At 48.0% G+C, this 17,192-nt stretch overlaps 1 protein-coding gene and 1 pseudogene across 1 annotated transcript in view; one reads left to right on the plus strand and one right to left on the minus strand.

Annotated features, from left to right (window-relative positions):
* Positions 1-17,192, plus strand: part of NOL4L (nucleolar protein 4 like) — a 125,598-nt gene that overhangs the window by 61,936 nt on the left and 46,470 nt on the right. Inside the window, exon 4 of the mRNA XM_036827112.1 lies at positions 5,169-5,278. Within this exon, the coding sequence (XP_036683007.1) occupies positions 5,169-5,278 (110 nt within the window). The remainder of the gene's footprint in view (positions 1-5,168; positions 5,279-17,192) is intronic.
* Positions 12,280-12,750, minus strand: LOC118881839 (annotated as a pseudogene).

Here is a 17,192-nt window from a genome sequence, read left to right on the forward strand (position 1 = left end):
CCCTGCCTGGCCCCTGCAGATCCCCCCTTCCTGTCCTGCCCCATGTGACCCCATCCCGGCTCATTCCTCTACCCCTGCAGTGTCTCCTGTGCTGGCCTGTCCCCTCTCGGCTCTCATACTCACTAGCTGTATGACCTGGGGAGGTTGCATAGCCTATTAACACGAGCACCCACCGCACGGAGTCCTTGGGAACATCACGCAGGAGGGTCTGCGTGGCGCTCTGGCAGGGCTCAGTAGCTGTCGTCTGAGTGATTGAACGGAAGTCCTGTTGAGATCCCCTCTCCACAAGGCTGCCTGGAGCTACTTCACAGCCCTCTGAGCTCTTCCTCCTTGGAGCGCTAATGGACTCGCCATCAGTCCTGCCCTGCTGAGCACAGGCACCGTCCCTACGCCCTTCCCCCACCGTCCCCACCCTGAATGCACACACATCAGTGCTCCTTGAAGAGTTGCTGACCTATTGATTCGCTTCCCTGGGAGAGAGGTTTTTTCATCTGAGCCAGCCCCAGGCCTGGCTTCTCTAGTTCCAAATCTGAGCCCCATGGCAGGCTGGCCAGTCTTGAGGCTCATCTGTGTCAGGCCTTCATCGTGCACGCGTCCTTCAACCCCCAGCTCTGACCCCAAGAGGTCTCACCCTGGCATCCAGAAGCTACAGATGTCTCTGGACAGAGGAGTTCTTCCATCCTGTAGGTGGAAACTCATGAGAATTGCCACCTTGTGTTCCACGTGGAGGATCCGGGCCACCGCCTCAGCTGGAATTTGCATTGATTGGCAAATGTCACTGGAGCCCAGCTGTGATCAGCTCTTGGATTGGCCCTGGGAGAACCTCTACATCGTTGGTTATTTTCAAGGCCTGTAAAACTAGGACTAGTGCTTGGGCTGGTTTCAGTTTTTCTTGGCAAAAAAGGTGTCGAAACATTTCTTTGTGTGGTTCCTCTGCTTCTCTCACCAGCAACCTACTGGGTTATTTCAGTTCCGTGACCCTTACTAGCTCCTAACTCACCCGTGGTCTCAGGTTACTTGTAGTGGCTCAGGCGTGGCCACTGTATTTGTTGACCACAGCGGGGACCTGGCCTGCCCATCAGAGCCCAGGGAAGCCGCTTCTTCCTTGTTTGTGTGTCCACCTTAGCTCATCCCCCATCCCCCCATGAGCACTGGACTCCATGGAGCCCCCACTGGCCCTGCTACTTAGCTCTTCCCTAGTAAGCTGTTCATCTTCGTGTGTGGCACTTATCACCCCAGGAACCATTTGGCTCCCCACTGCCAAAAACCCTGCCTGCCTGTCTTCTTGCTGTGGTGTGACCGAGCTCTGGCCTCCCACAGCCAGCTCCTTGGCACGTTCCCTCACCTGGAATGTGTCCCGCCTGCCAAGGTCCCACCTCCCCGACAGAACCCTCGCTTCTGGAACTGCAGATGCCAGCATTTCACTGCACACTGATCTCAGATGGATTCGTGTGTGTGCCCGGGATGTCCCTGCTTCCCCAGACGAGGGCAGCCGGCCTCCTCTTCCCTAGCTCTCCTGGCTCACCTCTGGGCACTGGAAGCAGTTTCTGATCTGTGGACCTGCTGTGGAGGGAACAGGTCAAGGAAGACCCCTTCTCCCACCCCCCAAGAGTGGCTTCCCAGCCATGTGGTTTTTCTCCTAAACCTAGCTATACCTGGCTTTTTTAATGTTACCTTTTCGTAAGTAGTCATGGCTTTCAGGCAGGACACGGGTGACCATCAATAAAGGAACACAGTGTCCGGCCTCCATGGACAACAAAACACAGAGCGTCGCCATGGCACCTGATGAAGTCTTCATTTGAGGCTCTGACCGGCAATCCTTAGGGTGGGGGTCCCTTCTCACCTACCATGTTGTCTAACAGCTTTTCAGCAGACAACCACGTCTTTGAGGAAATGAAATGGAAATGGCAGAATCCTCCATCTGAAGACCCACATTCCAAAACAGGAACCACGGCTCTTTTGAGTGACATCATCTCAGTGTGGCTGCAATGTCTGCCTCACATATTGTATCCAACCTCATGCAGCTGCGGAGGCCAGGTCCCAACACACCCCTGGGTTGAAAGAGGTCAAGTCTGGGTTGATGGTGGGGCGGCAAGAAGAAGAGGACCCAAGGTCACGAAAATGCATTTTAGTTTCCCCACAGCACTGGGCATCTGTGCCAGAGGGGCCAGTGTGCACTGGTGTTAGAGCACCCCTCTGCCACAGACCAGGAGGAAATCCCTTAATAAAAAGAAAGGTTTGGCCCATTCCAGGCCAGTTTCTGAGACATTCTATTAGTGACATTTACCTCCTTCTGGACAAACAGAAATTCTGCGTAAGACAGCATAGCTTTAAAAAGCAAAACAAGGAATCCCCTGGTGGTCCAGTGGTTAGGACTCACCGCTTTCACTGAGGGGGACTGGGTTTGATCCCTGGTCAGGGAGCTAAAATCCCACAAGTCGCATGGCGCGGCCCAAAGGAAAAAAAAACAAAAACAAAGCAAAGCTCTGCATTTTTATGAAACTTGATGAGAAATGTTATTCAAGCTGTACAGTCACCAGAAGGACACCACCCCAAGACGCATGGACCCTGTTTTCTGCAGGGCTGTTCCTATCTGCGCCAAGTAGGAACTGCCCGGTGCCCTTTGGGTAGTTTCTCCCCCTTGTGTGCAGGGGCCTTTTTTTCTTTCCTTTTTTTTTTTTTTTTTAATGTACATCCTTATTGGTTTTTTTTTTTTTAAATACACCTTTATTGGTTTTTTTAAATACATCTTTATTGGGGTTTTTTTGCCTTTTTTCTTTTTTGTGGCAAAATATTTACAACACAAAACGTGCCATTTTAATAATTTTTAAGTGTACAACTCAGTGTTAGTTACAGTCACACCACTGGGCAATCATCACCACTGTCTGTTTCCAAAACTTTTTCGTCACGCCGAACAGAAACTGTGGACCCGTGAAGCAGTAACTTCCCATTCCCAGACACCCGTCCCTGGTAACCTCTCTTCTACTTTCTTTCTTTTTTTTAAATTAATTAATTTATTTATTTTTGTGTGCGTTGTGTCTTCATTGCTGCGAACTGGCTTTCTCTAGTTGTGGCAAGCGGCAACTACTCTTTGTTGCAGTGCACGGGCTTCTCATTGCGGTGGCTTCTCTTGTTGTGGAGCACAGGCTCTAGGCACGCGGGCTTCAGTATTTGTGGCACGCAGGCTCAGTAGTTGTGGCTCGCGGGCTCTAGAGCACAGGCTCAGTAGTTGTGGCACAGGCTTAGTTGCTCCGCGGCATGTGGGATCTTCCCAGACCAGGGATCGAACCCGTGTCCCCTGCATTGGCAGGCGGATTCTCAACCACTGCGCCGCCAGGGAAGCCCTCTTCTACTTTCTGTCTCTGTGAATGTGCCTGTTCTAGGTGTTCCATCCACGTGGAATCACACAGTATTTGTCCTGTGGCGTCTGGCTTCTCTCCCTCAGCAGAGCGTTTTCAAGGTTGCCGGGGCCTGTCTGGCCTGGGCTCTGGCTCTGGAGCGGCAGATTCTGCAGATCCCTGCCTCTCTCCACCTCGGCCCTCTCACCCGCTCCTGTCCAGCACATCTCCTGGGCGCGGTGCTTGTGGTGACGTGCAGGCTTTGGCCCATCCGGAAGTCGTCCCCACTTCTCGCACCACTCAAACCCCAGCCCGTGAACAGAACTAGGCACCAGGGGGGACATGGGTCAAAGGCCTGGCGCTCTTGGAGGCAGGGGGAAGAGGCAGCCAGAGAACAGGTAACCACGACTATTCCCCGGACAGAGGGTGAAGCCGGGTCAAGCGACTAAATGACGAAATGAGGCCCTGCTTCGTGTGACGGGTCCCAGCAGGTGACTCCAGGGTTTCGAGCTTGGTCACAGCAGGAGACATCTGAAGGGGAAGCTGGACTGGAGAGAGACGTGATGGGCTCCCTTCGAATCATGCTTCTCGTCTTCTTGACTTATTCCTGTGCCATCGCAGTCTCTCCTAAATGGCACCCACAGTGGCACCCAAGATGCAGAACACAATGGCTGGGCAGTGTCCACTGCAGGAGCCTTTGCAGAAGGCAGCATGGCCAGACATTTCAAGAGTTTCCGAGTATTCCTACCCTTTGACCCACGAATTCCACGTCTTGGAGTCTGGTCTAAAAAGGAAACGATCATAAATACAGACCAATATTCCTGCACAAGGATGTTCCCTGCAGTGTTTATAGTAACCCCCAATAGCAAACAACCTAAGTAACCAATCGTAAGGGAATGACTTAAGGAAAATATGATAAAATAGTACAGGGCTATAAAAATTATATTTGCAAATCAAAACGAGATTTTTGATGGTGGGGGAAGTGCCTATGAGAAAAAGTTAAGCAAAAAAAAAAAATTTTAAGCAGACTGTAATTCTCTGTATGCATTGTGATATCAAGTATGTAAAAAAGAGAAATCACAGGGAAAAAATAAATGGAAGCATATGCCAAGCTTCTTGGTGCAATTATGGTTTTAAAAATTTTTCTTTACATCTTTCCACACTTTGCAAATGCTCTACAAAAGGGATATGCGTTACTTTGATGTTCAGGACAAGAAAGCAATAAATGGGAGGAACAATGCTCCTCTCTGTGTGATGAAAGAGGAACTAGAATTTGGGCATACTGGAGGCCTGGCCCAGACCTGCGAGCGCTGTGGTCCCTGACGGTGCTTTGAGGGGGATACCGTGGGGGTTGGGGTCGGGGTGGGACAGTGTGGCACGTGAGCTGGCTTAGGCCGGCGTTGGAAACTTAAATGACTTCAGGGGCCTGGCAGGCATCATCGTTGAGTGAAAGCGTGCAGTGCAATAGGGAGGGGTGGGGACTGTGGCAAAATGGAGCCCTCACACCCTGTCTGAAAAGAGCGGCTGCTGCTCAGCTGCAGTGGGTGTCTGCCACATGGGAGTGAGGGCCCTGTGCGGCCAGACCTTCCATTTCTCAGAGGAGTCAGAAATCCCTGGTTTTCAAAGGTGAACTCTCTCACTAAACACTGGCACTTCAGCGTCGTGCAGTCCACGTCCACGGGCCAGGCACGGTGGGCGAGCCCCCAGTCAGCGGCCTCCGGCCTCCCTTCCCTCCTGCTCAGTCCCTGTGTTGGGCCCCCACATGGGTGCCAGGCTGCTGGTGGCCCACAGCACAGGCTGAAAGGGGCTTCCTTTTCTTCTTTCCACCAGAAAACGAGCCTCCCTCTCCTCTGGTCTCCGGGATTATCGATTACAACATGCCCCTCACCTCTACGTACCTGAAGCAGATGAAGTTGCGCGTGATGAATTCCCAGGAGCAGGTAAGGCGTCTGCCCCCCTCACCCCACCTGGAGGCGCCCTGACTTGCCTGGATGTGGTTGATCCTTTCCGAGACGTAGGGCCACAGCCTGTGTAAACACACTGGAAATCAAAGAGGCCCTTATCTGGTTATCTGGGCCGTGCAGTCCAGGCTGAGAGGGGAGGGAAGGAATGTGTTCTTGGTTAGAGGGTCTGCCGGGCAGACAGCCCTGCCGGGTCTTCAGTGAAACTTTCCTTCAGGGCAGGGGCGAGGGAGGAGGTGGGTAAGAGCTGCCCACCTTGGCTCTTGGGTTGTTCTCTCTCTGCTCTGCCCTTTGTCTGCTACATCACTCGGCTCCTTTCTCCCGAGAGAGGGGGGCCCTTGCTGCCTGCCTGTGGCCTCTGTCACCCTTGGGGCCCAGACAGGCCAGGAAGATGGGCCTTGGAGGGTGGCCTGGGTGAGATAAGGCCCTGGGCTCCCCCTCCCCAGCTGTCCAAGACTCCCCAGCTGTGGATTGCCCAGGGCTGTCAGGCACCATGGAAACAGGTTATGAAAAGAAAACCCCTCCTGCCTGCCTCTCTACACAGCCCACCTTCTATCCCTTTGCAAGGCAAGTAGCCTGACTGTCTTTCAGAGAAGGACTAGGTGAGTGCCACCCCCTCCCTCCGCCACTGCCCAAAAAACTAGAGTAATAATGTCTTAACCTCTCGCTTCAAGCTTTTTCATCTGTTGTGACATATGAACTTACTGTATCTTTGAGGCCTGCCTAGGGGAATGGGTTCTTTCTCCTCCGTTGAAAGTCTGACTTCCAGCCCTGGGTGCATTCCGTCCTGGGTACGGCTGGTCTCCTTGACAACCTGAGCATGTGTCCGCCCAGGGGGTGATGGCTCCGCAGTCAGCTCCAAGGTGATGTTACAGGACGTGCTCAGGTGGCATCTGGGGCTGTGGCACCCAGTTTGAGGATCTGAGCTGGTTGGCTTGAGTTCTGCACTCCCCTGAGGAGGAGGCATGGTGTGCCCTCCCATCCTTACAGCCTCCAAAGGTCAAATGAAGTAAGCTTGGCTCTGGGTAGTAGAGCTGTCTGCATTTTTTGCGTCTTTTCATCTGAGATGGTCTATTCTGTGATGGTTGCATCCCTAAGAAACTCATGTACTCAAAAACAATGTCTGTGGGGAAAATGGTGTTGGCTTTTCAACTCACAATGGCAAAGTTGTTTTTGTGCAGGAATGCCAGTTATAAGGGTGTTGCTTTTGTTAATAGTTATAAAATCTAAACACCACCACGCAGGGTGACGAGCAGAGGCACTCGAACAGCCAAACAGCCGGGAGTACAGCCCCGTGGCTCTTTCTTTTCTACAAAATGGCGCTCCATCCGGCTCACCACCAGAACCAGTAGTGGTCAGTGTAGCCCACTCTGTGATCCTTCATTAATGGATTCTGTTATGTTTCATTTGGTATACAAATTCCTACTGTCTGCGGGGCATTAAGACTGTAGGTTAGGTACATTAGCAAGGATTCAGTCATTCAACAAATATTTATGAAGCCCCACTCCGTGAGCCAGGCTCTGGGGATGAGCAAAGACAGCACCATTCCTAGCTCTCCTTATGATCTAGGAGGGAGACAGACACTAATGAAAAAATTACACACAAATGGTAATAAGCCATCACGGTGCAGCTGTGACAAGTGCCAGGCAGGAGACTCATGGTGCCATGAGTACTTAGATGGACACGGTGCGGGGACTGAGGCAGGGGTCAGGAAGGTTTGCCTCAGAAGGGGGTGCTTGAGCTGAGATCAAGATCTGAAGGGAAGAGAGCTCCAGGCTGAGGAAACAGCTTGTGCAAAGGCCCTGTGGCTCGAGGGAGGACAGCGCCAGTGAGAATTTGTGAGGCTGGTGTGGCTGGTGCGGAGAGTGTGAGGAGTTCTGTAGCTAAAGAAAAGTGGGAGAAGCACAGTGTTGGGCATATAAGCACTTGATGCGCATCTGTGAATGAACGGAAATTCATGTAACGAGATGGATAAGTTGCCCTGGTGAGGTTCAGGCTACTCCCAAAGGGAGGGAGAATTGTGGGAGGTGTTTGTCCCCAGGATGCTGCGGCTGGGGCTGAGGCTGAGATTGGGGTGGCCTCAGTGGACAGTGGAGTTGACTGTGTCTTCCTTGCCTCCGTTTCTGGTTTCCCAGGTGGGGATCGTCTGAACATTCCCGCGGTAGGGAATAAAGGCGCAGACCCTCCTTGCACACACCTGGCAGGAGAAGCGGCACCCCACCTCGTGCCTGGGGCCCTTCAGCTGTCAGTCTCCCACACTCCACGCACTGCAGTGAGCACTCAAGGCCTCAGCCTCTCAGCCAGCACCGTTATCCCGGTTCTATAGCCAGGCACGTGGCAAACAAGAAGTCACATTGCTCACTAGTTTATTTATCTGCAGCAGCAAGGAAGGGCCAAGGACCCAGATGTCTTTGATTCTTCAGCTTGAGTTGGAACTAAAAATACGTATACTTGAATTGGTAGCTTCTTTCCTGCAGTGAAGTCAGAGCAGGACTGGGTGAACGGCTCCCTATCCCAGCGCAGCCACAGGACTACCTCTGCTGCGGTCAAACCCCATGTCCCAAGACAAGGCTCTGAAAGTAGTTTCATTCCCTGCAGCATCCCTGCGACCCCGAAAGGCCTGCCGACAGAAGACACCTGTAGTGTCTACAAATCACTCATGCAGGCTACACGGAAAACCAACCCAAATCTAAAGTTACGGGAGCTGGGATAAATGATATTTTATTAATGCTGAGCAAAGCTCTACATCTAAAAACCCTGGGTGAGAAAAATCTAAGAATTCATTTTTTTCCAGCATTAGATATCCAGGAGACACTATAATAGTGAGGCAAGTAGAACATGTTCCCCTCACTTGGCTTTGAGCAGACAACAAACAGGTGGTGGAGTGTGCTTGTGAACTGGACAGAATCGTGTTGCCTTTTGTCCAGTTGTGTTGGATTAACGTGCTGAGCAATGGGTCTTTCTCCACAGAGGACATTAGGTAATACGAAAATCTAATAATAATGTTCACACGAACAAAAAAGATTCTTGACGTCTGATCCAGTGCAGCGAATATTTATGGTGTCCTCAACATGCAAGACATTTAGGGGTCAGACTCCACCCTCCCAGGGGCTCCATCCTAAGACACAAGACCCCCCGGGAGCTGTCATTGCGGTGGCCACATTGAGCTGAAAATAGGTGAGGGTAGCCTGATAAAACTGGTTTTTCTCCCCCTTACTTGGGAAAACAGTCATAAAGATATAAAACTGAAGTCACATTTAGTTGTACTGCTGATTAATACATTTTCTTGTAGGAGGGAGGGTGTGAAGATGTCACGAGATGTGGACTGTCTCGGAGGATGTTCCAAAGCATTCTCTGATAAGGTGGGGTCCTAGGGAGGGGCGTAGGCCGAGCTCATAGGGCCAGGGGCGACCAGCAAGTACACCCCCAGCCGCCGATGTTTCAGACCCCCTCTCGGGGCCGTGGGCAAGATGCACCAAGAGGAATGTTTGGGTCTCATCTTCACGCAGCCACTGATTTGTTTTCTGTCTCATTTTATTTTCTTTCATACTTTTTTTTTTTAGTTACACAAGTACACATGGCCTCAGTTGCCAAAAAGCAAAAGCATGGTGACAAAAATCACCATCATCTCACCACACAGACCACTGTGCATATTTCGGTGTCCACCCTTCCAGACTATTGAATGGAAAAGGGAATTATCCTGTATGCACCATTTTACAACCTGCTTTGCTTTTCTGATGCTGATTTTCCATCCTATTCAGTCTCCTTACCCTCCTGATGTTTCCACCTACCAGATAAGCTGGTGGTATAATTTCCTGTCATTCACTCCTTTCTCACCCGTACCTACACATCCATCCATCCACCCATCCACCCGTCCACCCATCCATCCATCCATCCATCCATCCATCCTGCACTTGAACTGGCATGGTTCCAGGCGCTGAGGAGACTGGTGAACAGAGTCCTCTGCCCTGCCAGCTCTCAGAGTTCAGTGAGAGAGACAAGGAAAACCGAAATCAACGCTGTGGGGTCTGTAGGAAGAGCTTAGAGGAGGAACAGAGGAGGGACGGGGAGTGAGCAGGGTGGATGCTGTTTCAGCACTTTACACACTTCACCCCTCGCGCTCACAGCTCAGCAGGGTCACGTTGTCATCCTTGCCTCACAGGTTCCGTAGCTGAGGCTCAGAAAGGTTCCGTACTTGCTCAAGGTCACACAGCCACTAACATGAGCTGAAACTCAGACCTCTTCCATCCAAACCTGTGCACTTGCCATGGCCGCAAGCCCTACTTCTCCCTGTACTTCCTGGATGAGGGTGTGCTCTTTAGAATGGGAGGCGGTGTGCCACCTGGGTACTGAGTGTCAGATCGCCGGCACGGCTAGTGGAGAGAAAATGTCCTTGGCAGAGACGCTGGCAGAGCAGGCAGAGAGCTTTGTTTGGCTTGGGAACCGGGAGCCGCCTTAAATATACAATGCTTAAGGAAATACGGGAGGAGGGATTTGGTAGGGGGCTGGGGTGGGGTAGAGGTCGCCCCCTACCTCGTGAACGCTCAGTTACCTGCAGGGGTGCGTGTATAAGTTGAAATCCACGTTACGGGTGATGTGATCCTGATCTTTCCTGAGATCGCAGTGTTTGAACCAAGACCCCGTTGTTGTAGAAATCAGATCCAGATCCGAAGGAGGAAGACAAATCATCTGTGTTCCTTCCCTGACACATACTTGCATTTTATAGTAGCGGAGGCTGAGACCCGGGGCGGCTCAGCAACTTTCCCAGGGCAACCCCTGGCTCAGGCTTTTTCAGTGCCCACCGCCCCTCCAACCCCTTGCTCTTTCCAGGGTGGGAGGGCTGTCAGCACCTTCCTTCGCCTCCCGCCTCCAGCGTCTCCAGTTCTTGGAGCAGCACTAATGTCCCGCTAATGGTTTTAATGGTTCTCCCAGCAGCGTGTGAAGTGGTGCGCTGCTCCATTGTTTAAACCCACGTGATGGAGGCTCTTACTTGACTCCTTAACGTCTGCCTCCCTCTCCTCTGCAGCTCTCGCCTGGCCCTGAGTTTTCCTTGGATCCTGGAGGTTGGGGGAGGAGGGCAGGCTTCCCGCCTCCCCCACACTCAAGTGGGGCCTGCAGGGTAGCCCCTGCCCAGAGCCCCGGAGGGGGGTGGTCTGCAAAGTATTGGCCCTCCTGCTCCTTTCAGCAGGCCAGTGTGGAGCGGTACTGTTCTCAGCCGAGACTCCAGCCCACCCACCAAAGACCCTGGAGTCCGGCTGACGGTACCAGTTCTGGCGCCTGCCAGCTGTGTGACTCTGGGCAAACCATTTCACCCCTCCATGCTCCTTTTTCCTCACGTTCCTTGAGAATAATAACAATACAGCTACCTCACTGAGTTATTCCAAGAGTTAAATGACACAAAGCAGGCATAGTGCTTAGCACCGTGCTGGACACCTCAGAAGCACAGAGGAAATCTCAGTGACCTCTGCTACTGTTGATGGTAATGTTATTATGCAGCCTCAGTTTAATAGACACAGTGAATGACCTTGTCCGAGAGACCAGAGCCACAAAGATGAGTAAGACAGCGTAGCTGGTCTCAAGGAGCTCTTCTTAGTAGAGGGGACAAGACAACAGCCAGGGAACTGTAATCCAGGACAAGAAAGCAGAAACAAGAAGGGACCAGGAACCTGCCAGGCGGTTCAGGGGACACTCGCTTATTTTAAAATGAGATTTAGACCAGCAAAGAGGGCCCAGGTGAGGGAAACTGAGGGGTAACAGCTCTAGGAGGACCTGGGCTGGGGAAGAACAGAGCCAGTTTGGGAAAAGGAGGAGAAGGAAGAAGAGGAGGCGGAGGGGACTCAGAGCATTCATCTCTTGCAAGCAAGGCCACGAGAGAGCCCTTTCCTCAGTCAGCACTCGGGAGCCAGGCAAGGATTTGGGGCAGGAAATGAGCACATTCCAAGTGTGAAACTTTCTCAGGCTTGCATCTTCCTTAGGGGAGAAGGAAACAAGTCCACTCTGAAAAGCTCTCCACATACACTTTTTTCTTAATTATGGTAAAAATATATGTAAAATTTGCCATTTTAATCATTTTTAAGTGTACAGTTCAGTGGCATTAAGTACATTCACAATGTTGTGCAATCATTACCACTATTTCCAAAAGTTTTTCATCACCCCAAACAGAAACTTTGTAACCATTAAGCAATAATTCCCCATTCCCCCCACATCCAGCCCCTGGTAACCACTGTTTTACTTTCTGTCTCTATAAATTTGACCATCTAGGTACCTCATATAAGTGGAATCACATACTTGTCCTTCTGTGTCTGGCTTATTTCACTTACCATGTTTCCAAGGTTCATCCATGTTGTAACATGTGTCAAAACTGCATTCCTTTTTATGGCTGGATAATATTCCATTGTATGGATAGACCACATTATTTTTATCCATTCATCCGTTGATGGACATTTCATTTGGGTTGTTTCCACTTTTTGGCTAGCCACATTCACTTTTTAATATTTTAGACCAGGTTATGGGATAGGGAGGGATTAAAACAGGGATCTGCTCCTTCTCTGAGTCCTTACCCCTCTTTGTGGCTTGCTTTTCTCATGGACATTCTCAACGTCCTTCCTGCTCAAAAGGGCCCCCCAAAATGGGCAGACCTAAAGAGGAAGCACAGTTGATGGGTTACAGTGAGAGCCTGTCACTTACTTAAACAGTGCCTGACTCACAGGACTTTCACCTGTGGAGAACCTGTGAGTACTGACTCTGACACCCAGATTTAAGAGCTTGATAGCAATGGTAATCTCCTCCTTCCCCTTCCTCAGGCCTCCCTGAAGCCCAGGCAAGGTGTGAGCTCAGGGGAGAAATAGCAGAATGGAACTTTGCCATGTCCAAGGATTTAATGGTCTCTTAAGGAAGCAGCAGTTCTGATGTGTGGTTTTTGTTTTTTTTTTTTAAATACTGAAAACTTTTATATTTAGAATTAGCCAGCTGGACTCAGTTTAGATGATCCCAATTTTGTTGGCAACATCCAAAGCATCATAGTCAGGGGCCAGTTGAACACAGGGCTTCTTCTCTCCATCAGGCCTGATCAGGGTGTTGACCTTGGCCACACCAATGTCATAGAGCTTCTTCACAGCCTGTTTAATCTGGTGCTTATTGGCCTTGACATCCACAATGAACACAAGTGTGTTGTTGTCCTCTATCTTCTTCATAGCTGACTTGGTGGTGAGGGGAAACTTGATGATGGCATAGTGGTCAAGCTTGTTTCTCTTAGGGGCGCTCTTCTGAGGATATTTGGGCTGCCTCCTGAGCTGCAGTATTTTGGGCCATCAGAAGGTGGGTGACATCCAGATCTTCTTTTTTCTGTGACTGTGGACGACTTTCAACAGTGCTTTCTTGGCCTTCAAAGCCTTTCCCTTGGCTTCGGCTTTGGGAGGGGCAGGGGCTTCCTTCTTTGCCTTCGGTGCCATCATTGTGAAAAAGCCAATGTGTTCTTGAAAATTAAACAGTAATCTTCATGGAATAGAAATAGAATGTAGAACTTCTAAATGACTAGAGAAAAATAAAAGAACCAAAGAAAACTTGATCAGTCCAGCAAGAGTATTTAAATGAGGGAATAAAAGAAGAAGCAACCAAAAAGAGATATAATAAATGGAAAAGATAGGTAAACTAACAGGAACAAGATAAAACACCAGTAAATCACAATAAATGTAAATGGGTTAAATTCCACTACAAAGAGTCAAAAAGGCTCAGATGAGGTTTTTTAATGATAAAATCCATTTGGTATTTATAAAAGACTTTTCAAATGACACAAAAAGGAAGATTAAAACATAAGAAAGAGAGGGCAGTGCTATTAGTGTCAAACAAGTTCAAGGCAAACATGTTCAAGGCAAAAAAAGCATTAAATAGGGCAAAGTGAGATATTTTATGTTGATCAAAAGCACAGTTTCCCAGTAAGATTTCAGAGCCTCTTGACTTTGGAGGTCTGCCCTTGGGGAGGTTGAGGGCTCTTGACCTCAGTGGTCTGCCCTGAGGGGAGGTCAAGGAGGGCAGTAGGTCTTATGGACATAAAGAGTAACTTGGGCTTCACTGTGAGAGGCAGCATCTTTCTTTCTTCCCTCCCTCCCTCCCTCCCTTCCTTCCTTCTTTCCTTCCTCCTTCCTTTCCTTCTTTCTTTCTTTCTTTCCCAAACGCTCATGTTTTTATCCCTTTTTCTTGTGAGGATCTTTTATAATCCCAGCATGTAAGCAAAACGTGAACATACTCTAGACCTTTACTGGTCCCTGGACGTATCAGGGGAGTAGGATGGGCAAAGGGTGGAGGCAGCACCTTTCTTTCACATCCCTCAGCATCTACCCATCATCAGTCTCTTCACCTTTGCAATTTTTGCTACTGTTTTGCTGTAGTCACTTCTCTAAACCAGTATTTGTACTTTGAGCATCAGTGTTTGCTCTCTGGAAACGTGCATGGAGCAATATGAGGGACGGACCCCGTGGAACTTGTGAGAATGTGTGGTCTGCTGCCTTAACTGCCTGAATTTTAGTCCCTCTCCTCCTCTCCCCACTGGGCTCACCCACTGAGGTATGCTGGGGCCACTTTCTCAGTTCCCAGCCTCCTTCCCTTCTTCCCAACTCCAGGCCTTCCTGGTCCACTGCTGGCTTCCTTCTCATGTTCCATTTCTTGCCTCCCTCCACTCAGACACCCCCCACAGGCCTCTGGGATCAGCCCGCCTTATGTAGCTGAGTGAAGGGGGCCCAGCTTGCCTCCATGAGAGCCCAAGAAAGGCCTGAAATGCCACTGGCCCCATTATCAAGATCTGAGAAGCTGTAGCACAAACCTTTTCCCATCGCAGTAAATCCCTGGCACTGTAGAAGGTTTGTACTGTGGTAAGAAAAACAAAAAACCACTGAAATACTGACCTTGACCAAGGCTGCTGTTTGGATTTCTCCAGGCAAAGAATGATCCTTGGCACATTTCTGCTGTGAGAAGATGTGCAGGTGGGGTAGCTGATCTCAGGTCCTGCCTTGCGCCCCTCAGGCCCTCCCGCATCACCCCAGGGCAGCTAACCCTCAGAAACAGCTTCTCAAGTGTTCATCTTTTTTGTTTATTTGTATTCATTTTTATTTTTATCAATAAAAAAATACATATCTTAAAAATCATATAGAAAAACAGCAGATCCTGTCCCAGCCTCCCCACTTCAATTTCTACCCTTCAGAGACAGCCTCCTTTCTTTCTTATCTTTTAGCTGTCTCTTCTGGTATTTATCTCCTATTTCTAAATAACATGTGCTCATGCTGCTAGTTCTTGATTTTTCAGTTTGGGCTATTTTGGTTATTGTTGTTTAATTTCCTGCTGGAGGAGATAAGTATGTACACTATTACACCCTCTCATAAACACATGTATTATTTCTCCTTCTTCAGTCCCTCAGTATTATTTATACCTCCCTATTTAGGTAAATTATTATATTTCTATTATTATGGCTGTATAGGTTATTCATAGCTGAGCCAATTAGCACACTGTGATTACATTTTCTTTCTTTTGATTCCCCAGAGTTAGCCATTGCCTCTTTTTTTCCAGCCTTAGCCCTCTATCTTTTGAGCTTGCTTATGGTGTGTGTGTGTCATTTTTATTTTTATGTACTCAAATTTATCAGTTTTTTTCTTTAATAGCTTCTGCATTTGAGTCTTAAAAAAAACCTAACTCCACTCTGCCTCCGTGTTCTCTTTTAGTATTTTCATTTTTTTAGAACAGTTTTAGATTTAGAGAAAAATTGAGAAGCTAGTGCAGAATTCCCACATTATCCCCCGACACACACAGTTTCCCCTATTATTAATATCTCATTAGTATGATACACTTGTTACAATTAATGAACCAATACTGATACATTATTAACTAAAGTTTATATGTTATTTAGATTTCTTAGTTTTTACCTAATGTCCTTTTTCTGTTCCACAGTCCTATCTGGGATACACTATTACATTTACTTGTCACATCTCCTTAGGCTCCTCTTGGCTGTGATAGTTTCTCAGCCTTTCCTTGGTTTCGATGACCTTGACAGTTTTAAAGCATACTGTCGAGTATTCTGTAGAATTTTGGAATTTGTCTGATGTTTTTCTCAATATAAAACTGGGGTTTTGGGTTATTAGGAGGAAGACCACAGACACAGAGTGCCATTTAAAAAAAAAATTATTGAAGTATAGTTGGTTTACAATGTTGTGTTTAATTTCAGCAAAGAGACTCAGTTATACATATACACACACACACCCGCACACATATATATATATATTCTTTTCATATTCTTTTCCATTATGGTTTGTCACAGGATATTGAATATAGTTCCCTGTGCTATACAGTAGGACCTTGTTGTTTATCTATCCTGTATATAATAGTTTGCCTCTGCCAATCCCAAACTCAGAGTGCCATTTTTACCACATCATATCAAGTATACCTGCTGTCACCATGACTCATGACCGTTGATGTTGCCTTGGCCACACCGGCTGACATAATGTTTGTCAGGTGTCATCACTGTAAAGTTATTCTTTTACCTCCCTCCATACTGTACACTTCGGAAGGAAGTCACCACGTGCAGCCCACACCTCAGGAGTGGGGTTTATAATTTCCCTCCTTGAGGGTAAAGTGTCTACATACCTTATTTGGAATTCTTTTGCATGGGAGGTTTGTCTCTCCTTCCTCATTTATAAATCTATTCAATCATTTACTTATATGGCTATTTATTCTATACTTGGGGTTATAACTCAGTACTGCTGTATCTATTTTGATGCTTAAACTGTTCCAGCTTTGGCCACTGGGAGCTCTTTCAGTTGGCTCCTGTGCTCTTTTGACATACTCCCATTGATGTTTTTTGTTGGTTTGTTTTTTGAAGGATTTTATTTTGTTTTAGCGTTTCTTTACTTTCTGGTACTACAAGATGCTCCAGGCTCATCTTGTATATATTCTACCCCAATCCTAGAATCAGCCATATCTTCCTTATATTATAGAGTCATATTAAAAACCAAGATCTGGGCAATAAGTGTACTTATTGCTACTGGGGTGTCCTTTCTTTTAGACCCTCTCAGCTAACAGAGCCAAAAAATATACGTGTTTTCATTTTTCATATTTGATCTTTGATCCATTTGGAGCTCATCCTAGTATATTCTGAGATACAGGTCCTGCTTTACCCTTTTGTGTCAACATCATTTATTAAGGAATCTATTTTCTTCCCACTGATTTGAGATGCCACCTTTATAATTTACTAAATTTCCATCTGAAACAGAATGTACTTCTATTCAGTCCATCGGTTTGTCTGTTCATGTACCAGCTCCACACTGTTTTAAGTGTTGAGACTAATATGTCTTAATATCTAATACATCTAATTAATATATCTTACTACGTAGCAGGAATGGTTCCCCTCCTTGTTGTCCTTATTTTTTAAAGTTTCCTTGGCTTGAAAAGAGAAGTATTTGGAAAAAAAAAAATGTTTAATGCCTTAAAAAATTTCGTACGCCGTTCTTGGTGAGGGAAGGATACTGAGGCACCGTTGACCCATCCACATAAACATGAGGCTGAAACACTTTGACTGTAGGCCTTTCTGTTCACCCAGCAGACCGGGTGGGCTGTGAGCCTGGATTATCACAGCTCCGTGCTGGAATCTGGGGGCTCTAAATATTGACAGCCCAGCGTTCCCATCCTCCTAAAGATGGTGACAGGCAAAATAGGGCATCGCTAAAACTTGAGAGGGAACGTTTTCTGGGAAACCTCTTTTTTGAGAGGACAAAAAGGGAAGTGAAAAACCCATTGTCAAACACCTTTGTTACAGGGCATTGTTTTAGTGATCAATATATTTCACTGACAATCCTCGGTGCTTTGAAGAAACTTGCTGCAGTTTCCAAATACTTGAAGAAAATGAGCATTA

This window comes from Balaenoptera musculus, chromosome 15 (genome assembly GCF_009873245.2).
Source record: "Balaenoptera musculus isolate JJ_BM4_2016_0621 chromosome 15, mBalMus1.pri.v3, whole genome shotgun sequence".
In the NCBI taxonomy this organism is placed as follows: domain Eukaryota; kingdom Metazoa; phylum Chordata; class Mammalia; order Artiodactyla; family Balaenopteridae; genus Balaenoptera; species Balaenoptera musculus.